The sequence below is a fragment of the Microcebus murinus genome, chromosome 14 (assembly GCF_040939455.1).
Source record: "Microcebus murinus isolate Inina chromosome 14, M.murinus_Inina_mat1.0, whole genome shotgun sequence".
NCBI lineage: Eukaryota > Metazoa > Chordata > Mammalia > Primates > Cheirogaleidae > Microcebus > Microcebus murinus.
The window spans coordinates 43506809-43527589 of NC_134117.1; the positions used below are offsets into that span (position 1 = coordinate 43506809).

Below are 20781 nucleotides of genomic sequence, written 5' to 3' on the forward strand. Positions count from 1 at the left end.
TGACTTTTCTTTACCTGAGTACTTCTATGATCCTCTCCTTTTGTCTCTTAGTATGGGACTTTGTTTACTTACTCTTTTTGTGCCTAGATGACTTTCTGATTAAAAAATCATAGGAGAAGCTGAATCTAAGAGGAAGTTAAGCTGTTTAAAGCTGTTATTTGTGTTCATCAGACTAATTTGGAGACTATTTCACCTAAGCTTCATCAACAACTTTGACTCTAAATTTTAATAAAGCCATTTTGTATAAGTTGCATTCTAATATGAACATCTAATTCACTGAACATTTGTTGAGAGTCCATACTGTGAGCTAGTCACTTTGCAAGTTACTGGAAATAAAATAGAGTGCCAAAGGCTAATCTACTTCTATTCTAGTCTATGACAGGGATAAAACCCTGTGTTTACCCTGAGCTTAAAGCGTTTATATTATACTTACAATAAGTCATTATCATCTGTCATCTCTCCCCTTAGACTTTCAGTTCTTTGAAGGGAAAAATATTTTTTTATCTTTTAATCTGATTGTCTAATTTTGCATGGTGCTTTGTACATCATATGTTCTAATTTAAATAAATGTATGTTGAGCCAATGAAGCAGTAAATAAAAAACTATGCTACCATGAGCAGTTTAACTAGGTTGCTTGTGTTTGAAAAGTCTTATTAATCTTTATAGAACAAAAATTTTCCTTAGTTTCTGGTTCAGGAGTTAGACAACGATTCTCAAACAACTTTCAAAACAAAAAGTTGGTAAAAAAAAAATCAGATTAGTTTGACAGATTTTCAAGAGTCTTGTGTGCTCAAGTCTTGTGTACTCATTATTTCTACTGTCCAACTTTGCTAATGATTGCAGATTATAAGCATTTATTCATTTGTATCAAATAATTGAAGAAAAGCTAGCATAGTGCTAATGGACATAACTTGGGTTATGAAAGTTATTTAACGTATTTTTGTTTTTTGTTTCAATATCTCTAATTTCAATTTCAAAAAGTAAAAATGCAAGGATATTCTAAGAAACAACCATAAATCACAACAAAAATATTTTTTGTAGAAAGAAAAATGTGTCACACAAAGACAATGAATATTTTTTTAAATGCAATTTCCTGTTCACTAAATTGAATTCCCTAAAGGTGAATTTTAATAATCTCTAATTTATTAAATATGTAGTTGATACTTTGGTGCTATATTTTTAATAAGTCTTTTTTTGTTTATTCAGACTATTCAAAAGTTCATCTAACACAACTGTTGGAGAAGGCTGAAGTGATTGCAGGACGTATGCTTAAATTTTCTGTTTTTTATCGTAACCAGCACAAAGAATATTTTGACTATGTTCGGTAAGAATCAAAAAATATATAGTGATATTTATTTATTTATTCATTCATTCATTCATTCATTCATTCATTCATTCATACTAAACATGGTTTCAAATTTTAGGTTTAGGTTTCCGTAGACTCTAGTTCTGTCAAATAGCAATTCTAGTTTTCTTTTCAAAATAATTATACTGATTTTTATTTTCCAGAAAAATTAAGTAGAAAAAGTCAGATCATGGGATTTTTCCCACTCAGATTCCCTTCCATAATCATTTGTAATGCCAATTCCTATCTATTTCACTGGAAAATCTTAAACCTGTGGTGTTTAGATTGATGAGCATTTCATGTATATACTCCTCCTCTAATTCCCAATAACTCCCTGATGCCCTCTGCATCATACTGACTACTAAATTTGCTCCTCTTTTTGTGAGTCACTACAAGACATTGAAAATGAGAGAATAAACTGGTGACTTTTTCATGAAATATTGTGGTGAATCATGGGATTTGTAGGCTTCTAAGTGGAAATCCTTTAGCCATTATTAATGAGGACATTAGTCTTTATTTACTTTTGAATTCCAGTGATATGACTACTATTTCTGAGATAGCCTATTTTTATCCCTAGAAGCAGTTACCAAGACATTAAAATAACTCTATCCCACAGGTAGTTGTAATATTTACAGCACTTTTGTATTTGTAGAAGAAAATTTCAAGAGGATAAATAGGTAGGTGCATGTTTTAAAGTAATACTCAGGCTTTTGAAATGACAAATGCTATATAGGTTCTAAAACTTCTACACAGTAATGCCTATAATTTGTCATTTTAAAAGCCTTTGTCTAGGCCGGGCTCTGTGGCTCACGCCTGTAATCCTAGCTCTTGGGAGGCCGAGGCGGGCGGATTGCTCAAGGTCAGGAGTTCAAAACCAGCCTGAGCAAGAGCGAGACCCCGTCTCTACTATAAAAACAGAAAGAAATTAATTGGCCAACTGATATATATATAAAAAATTAGCCGGGCATGGTGGCGCATGCCTGTAGTCCCAGATACTCGGGAGGCTGAGGCAGAAGGATCACTCAAGCCCAGGAGTTTGAGGTTGCTGTGAGCTAGGCTGACGCCACGGCACTCACTCTAGCCTGGACAACAAAGTGAGACTCTGTCTCAAAAAAAAAAAAAAAAAAAAAAAAAAGCCTTTGTCTCACTTCAGATTCTAAAGGATTCTTAAGTTGACAGGACTATATAGAAAAATATTTAGGAAGCTTTATCAAGTTCTTTTGTTTGTTTTTGTCATACTTTTCTAATTTCTCTTAAATCAAGATCATGGTTCCAGATTTAAATTGGCTCCAAACTGTGGAAGATACAAAGGGAATCATAGAGAAAAAAGTATATTTAGGGATATGTATTATTCATATTAAGTACTTTGTAATATCATATACTTTTATATATTTTGATGGTAAAAAACATTCTCGCCTTTGTTTGAATATTTTATAAATACAGAGTTTAGTCCATCATTCTCTTAAGTGGTTTTTACCCTAGAGTCTATATAATTCTTGATGGATGCCATTCACCTAATTTAGAGAGTACAAACTGATAGATACAACATAAATTATTGTACTTGTCAATTTCTGATTGGAAATGACCATATATACTCAACAAGGAAGGTGTTTCTTTATACAGATGCTCCTTGACTTACGATGGGGTTATGACCCAATAAGCCCATCGTAAATTGAAAATATCATCGGTTGAAAATAGTTTCACACACCTAACCTACCAAACATCGTAGGTTTAGTAGCCTGCCTTAAACTTTCTCAGAACACTTCCATTAGCCTACAGTTAGGCAAAATCACCTAAACACAAAGCCTATTTTATAATAAAGTGTTAAAAAGACCAAATTTTGAAGTATGGTTTTTACTAAATGCATGAAGCTTTCACACCATCATAAAGTCAAAATATTGTAAGTGGGGCGATTGTAAGTTGGGAATTGTTTGTATTTGTTAAGGATAAAATTTGAAAACAAAAAAAATCTCCACTATTGCTGTTGTGTTTAGTAAGAACTACATCAACAGAATAATTATATCTTTGGTGCTAGTATTAGATTTTCTGAAGTTATTACCAATGTCTATTTTAGGTGGCCACTGGAGGTCAGTATTTCTCTATGATTTTCCCTGTCCTTTTGATGGGAACTGACCTTTGTTTTCAGGTCCTTCAGTAATCTAAAATTTGCTCATCTGTTTTCAGAAATGCTTGCAAGAAGAAAAAATACAAAGACAAAGCACATAGAGAATGGATAAAATTATTGTGTATATTGTATGACTTGATTCCAGGCTTCTAGTATGAAAGATGTATTTACTAACAAGGATATTTCTTTGTTGAATTTTCCATAATGATAGTTGTGAAATCCATGTAAATTATATCTTAATATAGTACACATAAATAAATATGCTTGCCAAGGCATGGGTACAATTTTTCAATATTGCTTTTTTTAAATAGGCTTATTAAAAAATAGTAGACAACCATATGCTTTTTTTATATATAAAAAAATAGTAGACATTAACTTCAGTGGATCTTTGTTTTCTTTTATGTAGTAAACTGTAGTTGGGACATATTGCCTTGGTTAAAATCCATTTAAAATCTCATCTTATTATCCAGAATAAGATGAGATTTTATAGAATCTCATAGAAAGGAACTTTTTGAATAGAAAGGAACTTGAATAGAAAGGAACTTTTCAATTATCTGACAAACTTCCCAAATCATTATAAATTATGAAAACTTGACAAATTTTGAGTCAGTCCACAGGAATTAAGTCATTTTGATCTCTTCCTCTAGAAATGAATTCCTAAGTGAACATTGCTTTCCCATACTCCAGATGAAAGTACCACTTTGTCTCTTACCCTTTGTTCATGTTCACTGGGAGGCCAGTTGTCCTTAAAACTCCTTTTATATCTGAAAGTCTTCTCTTTAGGAATCCACTGAGATTGGTAGATTCATGTACTTTCGATGTCAGATTGTATATCCTCAAAGTTGAAGTTATGTCACTTATAGAAGGACACATTTCCTAGTCTAAACTCCTGTTTATATGTTCATTGCGGTTATTATTTCATATAATTGAAATAATCTACAACTCATAGATCCACATAGGACACAGATCATATACATATTTGGGTTTTGTTAATGAGAATGTAACTAGGATAAGCAATTTTAACCAGGGATAACATGGAGTAGACACTCTTCTCCCTGTTTCTCCCACTAAATACAACTAAAAACCCTGGATGTTATATATAAAAGAAATATAAAAAGATTCTGTAAGATGGAAAGAAGATGGTAGACCAATTAAGAACCTCAGAACTCAAGGAATGGCACAGTGATGAGTTCCTGGGTTTTCTTTTTACCTCTTAAAATTCTAGACTAGGTGCTAGAGAAGCTGGCTACCCATAAATGCTAATGGGCACTGACAAAAAAAAGTAAACCAGAAAGTCTGCTTTTTCTACCCTATGGATAAGGAAAGGGACGGCCTTAAATACAGAAAACTTTTAGACAATAACCACCCTATACCAGCCAAATACCATGGAAAAAGCACTGCAGTCCCATATCAATCAGCCAAGACCAAGTGGAGAACCTAGCCCTCTATCCTCTCACAGCTATAAGGAGGCATCCTTCTCCTCTCTCCATCCCCTACTAGGGTGGCATCAGAGAAGGCTGAATGAGGAGTCTAGACTTTCTACCACTGCCCAGAGGCAATGAGGCTTGCCCTCACAGTGTCAGTGAAGGCCACATCAGGAGGAGTAGGGAGATACTGTCACAGCTAGAGTGTGTTAGCAGAAGCCTTGTGTGAGCCTAAACTCTCACCTCATCTCAGTAATAACTGACCCCCAATCCCATATAATTGGAGAATAAGTGGGAAACTTGGATATTTTTCCCCATCTGACAGCAATGAAGTACCACTCCCTACACTTCCTCCACTTACAGTACATAGAAGAGACCTGCTAAAATACTAGATTTAAATAAGGTCCAGAGTCTAATAACATAATACTCAAAATGTCCAGAATACAATTGAAATTCACTCACCATACCAATAACAAGAAAAATCTTAACCTGAATGAGAAAAGGTGATCAAAGATACCACCAATGCCAAAATTACATAGACGTTGGAATTATCTGACAAAGATATTGAAGCAACCACCATAAAATGTTTTAACAAGCAATGACAAACACACTTGAAACAAATTAAAATAGAAGCAGAAAAATAATAGAAGATAAAAAGAAGTGAAGATTTTAGAACTGAAAATAACAGTAAATGGAGTTAAAAAAAGAAAACTCAATGATGTACACAGCAGATTCAAGAGAGCAAAGGGAAAAAAAGTAAACCTGAAGGTAGAATAGAAATTACCAAAATTAAGCAACAGAGATAAAACTGACCAAAATATCTAGCAGGGCCTCATGGATATATGGGACCATATCAGATCTATTATAATATTCATGTCATCAAAGTCAAGAAGGAAAGGAGAAAGAGGATGGCTGAAAAAGCATTCATAGAAATAATAGTTGAAATGTTCCTGAATTTGGCAAACAACATAAACATGCAGATGGAAGATGAGAAAAATCCAAATCAGGAAAACCCAAAGAAATCCATGCCAAGGCACACCATAAACTTCTGAAAACTGAAGACAAAAAAAAAATCTTGAAGATGGTGAGAAAGAAAAGTTGCCTTTATGTATAGGGGAAAACAATTTGAATGACAAAATCATCAGAAAAAAACCACTGAGGCCAAAAAAAAGTGGCACAGTATTTTCAAGTGCTGAAAGAGAAGTGACAACCCAGAATCCTATATCCAATGAAAATATCCTTCAAGAATAAGGGAGAATCAAGACATGCCTAGATGAAGGAAAACTATTAATAAGAAAATTTGTCACCGCCATATACCTACACTAAAAGAATAGCTAAAGGAAATTTCTGAAACAGGAAGTAATAAAAAAAAGGGATCTTGAAATGTCAGAAGGAAAAGAGAACAGCAGTAAGAGTAAAAATATAGGGTCCAATCCAGGATATCACACTGCATTTGTCATGTCTCCCTATTCTCCTATCTGTGACAGTTTCTTCATGTTTCCTTGAATTTGCATTTTTAATAAGCTCCCTAGGTGGTTTTTAGTTGGTAGAATTTGAGACTCGTTATTCTAAAGTCAAGAGCAGATCCTGAGTACACCTGACTCACATACTCTTTAAGAAGCATGTTGACTGGGAGAACTTTCCCTTGCCTGAGTGACTTTTCATCCCAGGTCATGCTGGTCAGGGATATAGCAGACAAAAAAAAAAAAAAAAAAAAAAAAAAGAAGGCACACTTGGAGAATTATGGAGAGAATTTAACAAAACTTCTATTAACAGAGGTATAATCAGGGTTAAGGTAACTAATAAGGGATGCTAAAGCAACAAGGAACTATCAAGAGGGCAAAGGTTTTATTCTTAGAAATGGAAGCAGGAGATCATCAACCTAGAGCAGTAGTCAGAGATATGTACTGTGTTTCCCCGAAATAAGACATGATCTTATATTTATTTTTCCTCAAGACGACACCCTAGGGCCTATTTTCAGGGAATGTGTTATTTTTTTTAAGTATGGTACAACAATCTACATTTATTCAAATATAGTTAAGTCATCTTCTTCTGGAACATCATCATAACTCTCCAAACCCGGAATTCCATCCTGAATTACTTGCAACTCTATTTCCTTTAGAACCATTGGCCCCGCTCTCTCATGTCAAGCAATAGAGCTCTCATAGGGCAGATGAGAAGGGCTGCTGGTCGTCTTTACCGCTCCGCGAGGAAATGCATGGGTTGTGCAGATACTGCATAGCCACGCCCATTAGTAGGTCTTATTTTGGGGGTAGGCTTTATATTGCACAAATGCTTATAATTTGAAATTACAGATCATAAAAATTATAAAAATTTAAAAGTTATAAATTATAAAAATTATAACAGAAATCCTGCTAGGACTTACTTTATGGGTAGGTCTTATTTTCAGGGAAACACAGTAGTTCTAGAAGAACCCAGCCCTGCCAGAACCACAAGGCTCTGAAGCATGGAGGAAATAGAGGAAGACACACCCCAGGCTTTACCTCCTCCTCTTACCCTAGATCTGCTGGTGCTTCCCATTGTTAGAACTGAAATGAAAGGGACCAAGTGACAAGGAAGAACTAAATGATGGAGCCCCAAGCCACAGTGGAAGGCAAGAAAGGTGGAGAATGGTCTGGGGTTGTGGTAAAGGGAGAATAATCAGTGCTGTTTTAGTAAAATGTCAGAGAAATAACCTTAGTACACTGTGCCTGGGTATAAAATCCAAAACAAAACACTTTTGTGCCAATGTAAGTGGATAGCACTCATTTTATGACTAAATTCTAGCATACTATAAGAAACATTCAATATATTTAGCAAATACTTTCACTTCATTTTTCTCTTTAGAAAGCCATTTCTAAAACCCAGTAGGCATATAATGAATGTGACTTCACCTGTTAGATTTCTAATTCCAATTTGATTTTTTTGGCTAGGAAATTTACATTATTACATTAAAGGTCTCCAAAGTTTTTAGCAGATCATCCTTACCTTAAGGTCAAAGCTAAAATTAAGCTATCTATAGGTAATGTCAAAGGTGCATTCCCCTTGATCTGATATAGTATCATTCAGGCCTTTAACTGTAGATGGTTGACTTTTGGGCTATTAGAATCTATAAATCAGGAGGTTTACTACTATTATACTAAGCAGTGACCATTTGTGTTCTCTTGCAGAGAACACCATGGGAATGCTATGCAGCCCTCTGTCAAGGATAACAGTGGTAGCCATGGCTCTCCTATCAGTGGAAAATTAGAAGGCATCTTCTTCAGCTGCAGCACTGAATTCAATACTGGAAAGCCACCCCAGGATTCACCTTATGGAAGATACAGGTTTGAGATTGCAGCAGAAAAACTTTTTAACCCCAATACTAACTTATACTTTGGGGACTTCTACTGTATGTACACTGCTTATCATTATGTGATTCTTGTTATTGCCCCTGTGGGATCACCAGGAGATGAATTTTGTAAGCAGCGCCTTCCTCAACTAAATTCCAAGGATAATAAATTTTTGACCTGTACAGAAGAAGATGGGGTGCTGGTTTACCACCATGCCCAGGATGTAATTTTAGAAGTCATTTACACTGACCCTGTGGATCTTTCTCTGGGCACCGTGGCAGAAATCACTGGTCATCAGCTCATGAGTTTATCTACTGCAAATGCAAAGAAAGATCCCAGCTGCAAAACCTGTAATATCAGTGTTGGACGTTAATGCCCACTTTTCTTAACTCAGACCCTTTCCTTCCCTTAGGAGCATTGATCCTCTGTTGTCCATTTTCATTACCAGATGTTTTTCACTGAAGCATGCACATGCCGCTATCACCAAAAGCAAACTACCACTTTTCAAATTTCATTCAGAACCATTTTAGTGTTTCCTATTCCCTACCCTTTCCACTACTTTCGATGATGAAATAGCCTAAGTTCTCCTTTTGACACTTTATTGCCTAGATGCTGCAATGTTTTTATTTTTCCTATATGCCAAACATAACAAAACAGTTATATAGACCGCTTTAGCAAAATACAAAATAATGGCTTATAAATGGTGTTTAAATATGCATTCATTTTAATCTACTGAACAAATATTGGGATAACTCCAAACCGCATGAAAGGGTGTAATTGCAGCATGAGTTAAATCTTGAAGCCTAGAATTGTCAGCACTTCCAACTTGTTGTTTGACAGTGTTATTTATGTTATTTATATTAGCTAACAGGAAACAACTACTGTGTTTCAACATAATAAATATAATAGAAAAATATTTTATTTGTATTGTTGTATAAAATATTTACAATCATATAGAATATATAGAGTTACATTTTAATAGCAATTGTATACATGTCACGAAACCATTTCCCTTATCAAAGATGTAATTTGTAAACCTCAAATAGTTGTGTATCTGTCCTGTTACAAGTAGATGACTTCAATTAAACAAATTTATGAAGGACATTATTCTGATTCATAAAAATTATAAAATGTCAGGTAAATACAGAGAAAACAAGCCTCTGAAATAGTCTGCTTCTGATATAGTCAGTATTCTTCCCATCCAAACTATATGAAAATGTGAATTTCAACTTTATGCTTAAACATTACAGAAAATAGAAATACAAACATGGTTGGTACATAAGAGAAAATGTTGACCTTTTACTTGTTTTTACAAAAACCAAAATAAAAAATGTGTTTTAATACAAAATAATATATACTAAAGTTGATGAGGCAAATAAAATATTCTGGCTTCTTTTCCAAGGTGTCATGGCAAACAATTTTTAAACCTTTCCTTTTGTATAGAATGAAGAATAACCACAGCTCATGAGAAAGTTTGACTTTACAAAGTATAGACCTTGGAACATTAAGAAAAATGCATATTCCCAATGGAAAAATAGTTATATAATCTTATAGTAAACAAAAAGATTAGCAATAATACTATGGTCACATTAGATTATATACTGCAGACACATCTATCCAAAATACCTATTTTAAAATTTTAATATTTTATTTTAATATAAACATCTGTCAATTATAGACAAAGATAATAATTCACAAAGTACATGCTATCAGAATGAACTTTGGTAACCAGAAATGTAAAATTTCAAATAACAGATAAAATAATGTATTATTTTTATATAGAAATAAAAAAGTTAGTGACACATTCTAGGATATTTTAGGGTACTAAAAGCCTAGCAGACTTAAGGGACAAGGTAGTAGAGGTTTTTATCACTTAAGAATCTATAAGAAGTTTCAAATAAGTTACTTTCTTACTAGCCGTATTCCTTTCTGTATAACAAGCAGAATTTCTGTTCCTCCTCTGATTTTTTTAAATTATGGTCTTTTCCATACATCAATATAAACAATCTTTGGATACTAAAACTTTCCCTAACAAGTGGCCCAGCTATGTTATTTGGACTTAATAAAACATTAGATGCTTTTGAAATAATTATATTGACTGAGTTTTCTCCTTGGCATGGAGGAGGCTGAAGCTTTTTTCCAATTATATGACTACCTGTTATATTTTTCCCCCATTAAATCCCTTCTCATTGTTTACAATTACACTTGCTATCCTTTCTTAAAAACAGCTAATGCTACCACTAAAGTGCTTCCATTTTCGGTATGTCAAAACTACTTAGCAAGAAGGCAAAGAAAGTAAATTTGACTATCTTGGGTAAAAGTGATCATAAACATTTCCTGAACCTCAGATAGTTTTGGCCACATCTTGCTTGCTGATAAGGACCTCTAATAGTCTCAGTTTGGCTTTTATGTGCTTGTATTCATAATATTCATCTGCCATTGGTATCCTATCTTCCTTTTGTGGACTTCTGCAAAACAGAAAATACAGTCTGTTAGTTCATAATGAATCAAGTCATTAAATATCTGTTTATAATTCATATGTGAGGAAGTGTATGGTAACAGCTTCCATTTGGTTTCTATATCATGTCTTCTTTACCTTCCCCTTCACTTTCATTCACTCCTGCTTCTATGTGTTATTAAATTTCTAAAAAATAGTACCCTTTAAGAACTTGAATGTCATAGGTGTTTTGCAAATATGTAGTCCATTGCTTAGACATATAACAATGAGGCAAGTGAAAAGATCTGAGGAGAAAAAACAAAAGCCAGAACCTTCAAGGCATTCCTTATCTAGTCATTCTGTTATCTTCCACAGTCCCACACCTATGCAGAGTGTTCAGCCCTTATAGTAAGAGTTGTTAAAAATAACTGGAAAATACTATAGAAACTTGATTATACAAATAATTTATATTTTTATGGTGACAGGAAACATTTAGTTGATGTCTTACAAACTGGAAACATTTCCAAGTTTTTTGTAGTTGTAACACCTTTCCCTGCTAATGTGTAGTAGAATCACTGTCTCTCTTGATTGAATTTATTAGTCTAAATTGTAGTGGTTCTCTTCTAGATGCTAATTTTACTAAGACTAGCCATAAAACAATGTATAGTTTTTTTGTATATATGCAGTCTGTATGCTCTTGCTATTTAGTTGGAAGAATACTTTGGTAACATCTGGAGTTAAAACCATCTGCCTTCCCACAAAAATATGCTGTCAGGATATATGTTTTCTAAAGGAAAATAATTGGTACAGGGTCTCAGAAGGCTCTTGTCTTCTTGGTTAATAAGATAGCCAATTGTCTTTAAAATATTTGCACCCATGACTTTGAAATGCAAGGGGTAGAAGACACAGATATAGTCACCACAATTAAAACTGAATATAAACACAAATACTCTCTATTAGTAGAACTGAAACTGGGTAAAGAGCAAATATCTGTAGCCCCCTTCTATTTTCCTAGTAGTGATAAAGAGATATTTCTGTCTCTTACAAGTTAAAAAAAAAACAAAAAACCAAGCTTATCGATAAAGGTTCATTAAGAATGTAGTATCTACTTGTCTTGCACCACTGTTTACTGCTCTGAAATTTCTAGTACAGAGCTCACAACAGCACAGAAATACATAGACAGGGTTCCTCTTAAATGTTACCTAAATTATATAACATAAATCCTTTACCTCCATTCTGTGTTATGGGCCAAACTTATAACTGGGTGTCTGAATACTACCTTAATTTATATAAACAGATCTAAGTGAAGAAATTGTCTAATTATTACAGTGGAACAATAATAATTGACTATATAACTTTTCCCTAGTCCTGCATATTCCATTTTAGCTAACAAACAAGAGCACTTTGACAAAAATGAAAAATTTTGCTAAGAATTTTTTGAAGCAGTTTCCTCATTATATAAAACATACTAATGTGCTTAGCACAGTTCCTGGCTCATAATTTGTAATAATAATGCCATATCAATATGGTTATCATGTTTCTTGTATAGCAGATATTACCAAGAACATTTACAATGCCACAAAACATTATTTTATCTTATGTATGGTTAGGCCTTCCTAATAAAATGTCTTAGGAAAAAACAATTAAGGTCCATATTTCCTATCCATTCAACTGATTTTAAGTAATAGATCACTTTTGCATTTAGTTGAAAAATGTCACCACAAGAGGGCACACAACTTCATAGCCAAATATAGGCATATCTGAAGTGGGTTTAGGACTCACAGATGCAACAGAATACTATACATAGAACATAAGTAACTTCTCTATATGTCAAAAGGCATGCCAAGTAACACTGCAGATCCATTAGGCAGGTCTAGTAACACATTGGGAAGTAGACAAATTCTTTAAGATACACATAGGTAGAAATGTAAATTTATTCAGGGAACTCAGTTATGAAAAGAATGTATGCACATCTTAAAGTGTGTCATTTCTCATGTGTAATGAGTATTTAGATTTAGAATACTTGATAACATCTCCCCAAATATTTCCTTGAATGAAAAATTCCCACAGAATACTTTTATAATCTGAAAGAGGCAGAAATCAGGAAATTTAATGCAAATCATGTATATACCCAAAGCATAATACAGCACAGTCCAGACAAAATCACTATTCCAAGGAATGTTTCACAAGGAAAGTTGCATGAATGTTTTGTGAAAGAAAAAAGCATGGAAAAAGAAAAATAAGAAATTATGTTTTATGTTCTAAATTTAGCAGCCACATAGCATTTCTCATTAGACAACATCAGCAGAAAGGTAACTTGGACATGTACTAATCAACTAGAAAGAAAGATTCCAGGTAGAAAAAAAATTGGGTTACATTTATATTTGTTGAATGGAAAAAGTTTCTCACTGAACAGGTCCAGTCCTAATGAATAGCCCTGGTAGACTGAAATGGAAAAGCTTCCAAGGAATAAGAGGTGAATAGTTGAAGATTGAAAGTGTCAAGATGCCTTTAGAAAATAGTCCCTTCTCCATCAGGTCAAACCTAAAGTCTGCTGAACTGAAAGCATTTCAGGGAAGGCAGATACCTAGATGGAGAGAAATATGGAAGAACCAGTGTAGCACTGACTCCAGTGCTTATGCTCTAAAATTCAAAGGAAGAGTTTAATCTCATCTCTGCTACTTAATAACTTTGTGACTTTAGGAAAGTTGTACCCTTTATTTTCTAAAGACTGATGTCTCATGTGACAGATGTAGCTTCCCAAAATATCCCATGAGTCCAATCATTTCAGTTTATAAAGGTGGAAACTGAGTCTCAGGATAAGCTGAGTGATTTTTTCCTCTCTTCCAAAAGTAGATCAGTGACCCTTATTTCTTGATTATGTAATTTTGTTGATGATAGAGCAAAATTTAGAGGAAGCTAGTAGAGCATATAATGAGACTTGGATTGACACAGAAAAATAGAGGATAAATAGAGGATATAGCTAACTATTTAAGGAGTGGAAAAAATGGCTATGATTTTTTTTTACCAAATCCTGAAATAAAATAATTAGGGGCAGACCCTGAATTTTAAAGAAGATATTTAAAACAAATGAAGAATTATTATTTAATTTAAAGTAGGGAATAACTTGTAAAACTAAGAAGCTAGGAACAAAGCAATTTTATGAGCTAAAAAGTCAAATACATAAATAAATTTAACAGTTATAATGTAATTTATCATGCAAAGTTAGGTATTTTAGAGTTTATCCTTTATTTCTTAAAGGTTGATATCATACTTGATAGCTGTAGCCTCTCATAAAACATCCCTAATAATGGCACTATCAGAATGTTACATTGGACAAATCCTGAGTCTAAGCTAGTGTGGAAATTATGTACATTTTGTGTAAAGTCACTGTTCCTACAAAAAAATTGCAGCTCATTTTTGACAATAGTTCTCTAGGAATATTAATTTTAAAAAATTCTGTCCACACTTACCTTCCTGTTTGCTTAAAAAACTGTTCTTCAAATTCTCTTAAGGCTTTCCGCAGTCTCTTCTTGTCAGCCCTAGTTTCTCGGAGATGGTCAAGAAGTACAGGCCTATATCAGGTAAAATATATATTTGCCATTACTAAGCACTAACATAATTGAGAAAGCAGCATGAGCAGACTTATCTGATCATCAATAAAAAGCATATTATGATCAAAAAGTGTTCTGACCATAAAAGAGTATCTTTTGGGTAAGTATGGCAAACACAGAGCCTGACTACAGGGGACCACATAAGCAGGGAAAATTACCTGATGGAAACAATTTCATAGAAAAGAAGGACAAACAAGAGGCAAGCGGATTGAGTCCGCTGTAACAAGTGGTGAGGGTAATGGCAATATGAATGGGCAAGGGAGGAACAGACATTTTGAAGGAATACTCATCATTATTTGGTGATAGACTGAACATAAGAGACATAGAGATTTTAAAGAGAGTTCTATCCTAGAAAACTCTAGAGTACAGGGAGAAGGGCAAAACCCTTGGGAATGAAATTAAGATCCAGAATAAAGGTACAGTTACATTGCAAATTCTATTCATTGTCCTAAGAGAGAAAAGTCATATACCTCAGAACAGGAAATTTGGTATACACAAGCATACCAATCTTGTGCATGGTTTTAGAGACTCTATGAACTTCCTGAAACTACATATGGTAATTTTATTAAAAAAATAAATAAATAAAGATATTTAATTGATTTCAAAAAAGTCCAACACCTTCCAAAAAGTCATGAATAACTGCTTTATACCAACCACCAACAAAACAAAAGGAGTTTCTGCTTCCAACAGGTCAAACTTCCTGAAATTGGTACCACCTGATTCTACAAGCATACTAAAATCTCAGTCTCAGCTTATAACTTAGTCCTTGGTCTCACCTCATCTTTATTTTGGGATATAAACTCACTGCACTATATAATACATGTTCAAGAAACTCTCATAATCTGGGCTGTAAATATTCAAGCCAAAGAAGGCCAAATGATCATGAGGACTGCCAGCTACTGAATAATGATAATACTAATACTAATGAAAATCAAAATGGTTCCCAACTAAAGGGCCACTAGGAGGTTAAGGGCGACTCATTTCCTTAGGGCCAAGAGAATTTCCAGTCTAGAGAAGGTATCTCATCTAAATGGAAGAGACTAGGATAAAGGCCCTGAGAACCATTGACCCACACAGGATCCTAACCCCTTTGGGTACAGCATTTTCAAAGGCCAGCCCTGCTTCACACACTTCCAAGAGTTAAACTGCTGCCAGCACCCTGTTGAAAAGAGGTGTGATTATAGCAAATTGAATATTATCATTTATGGCATTGTTAGGACTTTATTGGGAGCTATGGCTCCTCATGACTTTGTCTTTTAGTTTTTTCAGTTAAGAAGACAACTGGATTATGCTTTTAGGGCTACTCTCTGGTGGATAGCACTTTTTAAAGAGTCTAATATAGCTCTTTTTAACTTTGTATGTATGTACAAGGTACATAAAATCAAAAGGAGTTAAAAGGAGACTCCATACTTCGGATTCAGACTCACATGGTGGCCTCATGTAAATTGGACATGGAGAGAGCTGGTTGTTTTACTTCTTTCTTTTCATCCGGTAGCAGGGCCCTAACAGGCTCAGTCTCAGTAGAGTAGGCGAGGTGGTCGCCAACAGGAAGGTGAGACGCTGGATCTGGCAAAGAAGATAGTTGGCTTCCCTGTGGACAGTCTTCATCAGAGTCCTCTTCCTCCTGCTTAATACAGGCAGAGTTAAATAAATAAAATCACAAAATGCTACGTGCCTCCTGAGGAAGCAATACCAGGAAGGGGGACCATAAATAGATATCATGAAAACTAGCAGGTAACCCATATGCCTACTGAGAACCAGGTTGGAAGCAACCAAGTAGAGCTCTTCCTCAGCTACACTTAAAAACTGTAGAAATTAACAAGCAAAGGGACACTACGCTGGCCTCAAACACTCACCAAGTTCATCTGTGTCTTCTGGGTCAGTGAAGGCATAGATATTTAGGATATGGTCCAGTCTGGACTACACTGTCAAATGGTTCTCCTTTTCACCCAGATCTTCTGTGCCCCAGCATCATACCAGTGATATGAGTTAGGATGAGATGGACTACTGACATCTTTTGTCATTCAGAACTACCTCAAGTTAGGTCCCAATGTGGGCCACAGTCAGATATAGGTGATAATCATAAAATTGGCAAATTTAGGGAAGAACTCTTTGAAGGCCAAAGCAAAGTGGGGTAACTCTTTAACCTGTTCTGATAATTCTTATCACAGCAAAAGGATTTTCTTAAAAGGAAATTTGAGAATCATACTCCATTTTAAATTTTGCTTCCATAATGAGAAAATTTCAAATACTCTGAATCATTATTCTCTTAGAATCTTTAAAAATATGGAAGTATAAATGTACTCAAGTACTTAAATTTATATTTGTTAATATTTATTCCTTTTTATGTCAGTATCTTGAGCAAATGACTGTTTTAATATTGATGCAGTAGGATTTGTGATGCTTTTCTAGTTCTGTATTCCCATAAATCATCAAATTTCTCTATTAAAAGTAGTCTAACTCAATTTCAGTACTCCTATTTTCTATTAAAATAAATCTGCTTATACCTTATACAGTATGGTCAAATGGTACCAAAAACAAATGTTGTATTATATCAAGGAATATATTGTCAATTTTCTTATTAATAGAGAAAATTTAACCAACACACACACATAATAGAAAGGTTCTGTTTTCTCTAGCTGTATTATAAATGAGATGATACCAAGCTAAAAGGCTGTCATGTCTTCTTACCCAGGGAAATGAAAACAAATCTTGAAACCGACTCGAAACATACAAGTGCTATATATTGCTATTTTATAATAGTTCTAATTATCAGTCAGTTGGAAGTACAGTTAGGATTAAGGAAGACCAAATTTTCACTTTTGAAATAACAGTTGGCCTTGTTAGCAGTATCTACTGCGGTGAAGGCTCCTTTATAACCCCCTAGTGTTACGTAGTGCTAAGTAAACATCAGCACAAAGCACCAGTACAGGTTTCTAGTTAATGCAAACATCCTGACTTACAATTGTTGGAATAAGGGAAGGCGTTGACAAGATTTGCTTGATAATTCTGTATCGGTCATAAAAAGGCTTTATGAGGTTCTTGTCTTGCTTAGTTACCTGAAAAACATAAAATTAATTATAATTCCTTTCTAAGACAAGAATGAAAACATGTCAATATTGTTAGCAGACCAAAAAAAAAAAGTCTCGGAGTCTCAAAGGATTGTAATCTTATAACAGTTATTAGAAAAAGGAAAGTCATTTATAAAATACTGTATGTAGCACATGCCAGTTTTTTCTAGAACAAAGTTTCTTAAAGGATAGGTCTAAGTTTAGAAAGATAGTTTTTATATATTTCTGGAGGAGTCTGCAGTATATAAATGGTAAGAAACCTCTTCTTTAATTACTTCTTCATTCTTAAAAGACCTATTGATTTTTTCTTCTGAAACATCTGTTTTATCTGGACTTTTATGATTATAGGTATTCACAAACACCAACCTGGTACAGTTCTTCATCACTACATGCCTGGATTATATACTAGCTTGCTGGCTAGCTCTGATATAAACTAAGTTATTTTGGACAAAACATTTAAATTCTCTGAATCCTTAATTTCCTACCCATAGAAGGAGGAGGTTAGAGTTACAAAGATCCTTCCAACTAAAAACAATTCTATAACCTCTTGACTCACTAATATATTCTATACCCCTCTGCTGTATGATCTATCCTCAAGCACTCTTTTCAACAGGTTATATTGTGCATAAAAATTAAAATAGCTTCTCATCTATTTATCTATCTATGTATCCGCCTATATGTCCAAAGTGACCAAACTCCCCTGCTTGTCTTGGTTTTCTCCCAGCTGTGTATCCTGCATTAATTTGCAGCATATCTTCTATACACAGCCTCCTTCCACTCTAGTCCAGTGGTTTGCAAGTAGCAAGTAGTGGGAAGGGAATGGTAGAAATAGTGCATGACATAATCACCTAGATGTCTTTTATCAAAGCATACATGCCCAAGCATGCCAGATAGCTCTGCCTTCCAGATACCCCAGAGAAAATCTTCAGGGAAAAAAAAATGGCCCAAGCATGTGGTGAGCTTCCCAGTTATCCTCATACCACCCTACCCCCATCCCAACTGCAAACCATACTGGCCCATAATGATCTCCCCTTTCTCTGAACTTTTCTAATTATCTGGACCTTAACTATTTTCTGTGTTTCAGTCTTTTCTGTCCAAATAAACTAAAAGTTTTTTGAGGATAGAGATCATATCACATATTTATTTAAATTCTCACAGTATTCTATATCTACATCCCTACTACCAAGCTATCAATACAGGTTTATATGCAAAAATAATTTTTACAGTCTTTATATAAATTCCTTAAACTATTACCAAAATGTCTTTCATTGTTCTTTATTTTCAATAGAAAGATCACCTCTCTCTGTAAAAGCCTTTTAAAGTATTGATTAAATAACTTCAAGATCCTTTCATTTTCTAGGCCAATCATAATTTAAACATTTTCCTACTGATAACACATCTTTCCATGAAAAAAAAATAAAAACACATATTCCTACCAAAATGTATTCTGTGGGATGTTAAGAGGTGACTGAAGAAAAAAAATCTCAGTCTAAGTTCAGAAAATATTTGAAATAATGTTTTTTATTCACTATCTTACCGGGACTTATATTCCATAGAAAGCACTTCAGAAAATGTCATATTTAACTATTATTGGTGTCTTTCTATAGCAATTTGATTTTTGTGATTTTATTTATTTTTAGCATATGTCCTAAATTCTATAAAAGCTAAATTTAATCCTAAAAGAGCAAAAACTGACCAAAAAGCAAGTTAGAATGATGAATGCCATTATATTAAAATATATTCCTCAGATAGTAGATGAAAATTGGGGTACTTATATAATGTATGCACTCCTCTTTCACTCTAATGATTCCAAGATTTTACTCTTAGGATCATTACTAATGCAATCCCTGAAGAAAGATGTAAGGGTTCAAGACACTCATGTGTAGTAAGTATAAGAAAACGTGAAAACTTTAAGTCTGTGGATACTCATCCTCAAATAGACTTGGACAGGAAGGCAGATTGGAAGCCTGCAAAGTAATTTTCATGATGGAAACTGAGTCAAGTGGTAAGCTCTGCAGGAGACCCTAAATCTAATGGGCAGAAATACATTTGACTTTGCTATGCTTCAACCCCTTTCTGCTAAGAATCAGAGAATTTTATCCTCTGAATTCAATGGCTCACTGTTTCTGAAATGCATCCGCCTTTCTTAATTCTACATGTTGCTGGCTGTCTATAGTTATATACAGTTATAGCTAACTTTTGGTTTTTGTTATGTCAGTGAAGGAAACAAGAACCATGTTGAGTAACCTAAAACAGTGAAAGAGAGTTATGCAGAGTATGAATAAGTTTTCATATTTTAAAGATAAATATAAGGAGATAAACCCCCAAATATAATTGTCCTTACTTCCTGCTCTTCCATTATTATAGTATCAGAAGGAGTAAAACTAGGAGGAGTTTGAGCAAGAGAGATGTGTGCACAGAACACAATCTGATATGAATTATGAATTCATATCATATGAATTATTGATATGAATTATTGATAGCTTAACAACTTTGCCATACAAAAACTCCTAGCCACCTATCCAGTAGGTAATCTGAATCATCAGGTCTGGAAACAAGCTGGCTTTCCGAGAGACAGAACTGGTACTGACAGTGGCCAGCCCAGATGTGGTTTTTTTGTTTGTTTGTTTGTTTGTTTGTTTGTTTTCTGGGCCCTGGTCAAAAAGTTGTTTGGGGAAAAACTGCCATAGCTCCAGCACTTTTACCACCTGTTTTCCTTTCTTCCCTTGGGACTGGTGCCATGTATTATTTCACAGTAAGCCACAGAAATTTATAAATAAATTCTTTCTTCCAGCCATCCCCTTAATTGAACTCTCTCATGGAGAGAAGTAAAACTGACATTCTCTTCTCTGTACAGTGAGCAGTAGGAAACTATTACCTTTAGTTTTAAGGATTCAAGTCCTGCCATGATTTCCATGTGTCTAAGTATCCCTAGCCCTTTATTGAGACACAATATGTGAAACAGGTCTGACTGTTTGAACTAACCAGTCAGTCAAACAACATGGAATGTCAGTAATGGACATTATCATACAAAGTAAATGATAAAGAGAATGGTTTGGTCAATTTAGACTTCTAAGCAGGGAATTGAAGATTAATAGTCACCTGGAAACTAGAGGACATGGGTTCAGATAACTACCTTCAACACTTATAAGCTATTTTTAACAATGGAAAATTATATAATCTTTGAACCTCTGTTTCCTAATATACAGAATAAGGATCACTTTTAATGATTTGTCATATATAGATGTCCCTGGGTTAATAACAGGTAAAGTGAATGACTTTTGAGCTACTAAACTAGTTGACGTAAGGTTAATATCAATGTTGTCCATTACTAAAAAGGAGTATCACAGTGCTATTAATAAATTTAAAAAATAAAAAATGAGAAGCTCTGTCTTGATATAAAAAGCCATCCAGAATATATAAAGTGAAAAAA

General features: G+C 34.2%; 2 protein-coding genes across 5 annotated transcripts in view; one reads left to right on the forward strand and one right to left on the reverse strand.

The window, feature by feature from the left end:
* Positions 1 to 9328, forward strand: part of PHYHIPL (phytanoyl-CoA 2-hydroxylase interacting protein like) — a 65166-nt gene extending 55838 nt beyond the window's left edge. For both annotated transcript variants that reach the window (XM_012762824.3, XM_012762825.3), the window contains exons 4-5: positions 1207 to 1324; positions 8065 to 9328. In XM_012762824.3, coding sequence (XP_012618278.1) covers positions 1207 to 1324; positions 8065 to 8599 — 653 coding nt within the window. In that variant the 3' untranslated portion in view covers positions 8600 to 9328. The remainder of the gene's footprint in view (positions 1 to 1206; positions 1325 to 8064) is intronic.
* The window catches only part of FAM13C (family with sequence similarity 13 member C), a 112687-nt gene continuing 101029 nt past the window's right edge, over positions 9124 to 20781 (reverse strand). For 2 of the 3 annotated variants that reach the window (XM_012762822.3, XM_020280506.2), the window contains 4 exons: positions 17241 to 17336; positions 15705 to 15904; positions 14137 to 14238; positions 9124 to 10694 (listed from right to left, as the gene is read on the reverse strand). In XM_012762822.3, the coding sequence (XP_012618276.1) occupies positions 10571 to 10694; positions 14137 to 14238; positions 15705 to 15904; positions 17241 to 17336 (522 nt within the window). In that variant the 3' untranslated portion in view covers positions 9124 to 10570. The remainder of the gene's footprint in view (positions 10695 to 14136; positions 14239 to 15704; positions 15905 to 17240; positions 17337 to 20781) is intronic. The other variant, XM_020280507.2, reaches the window with a different exon arrangement.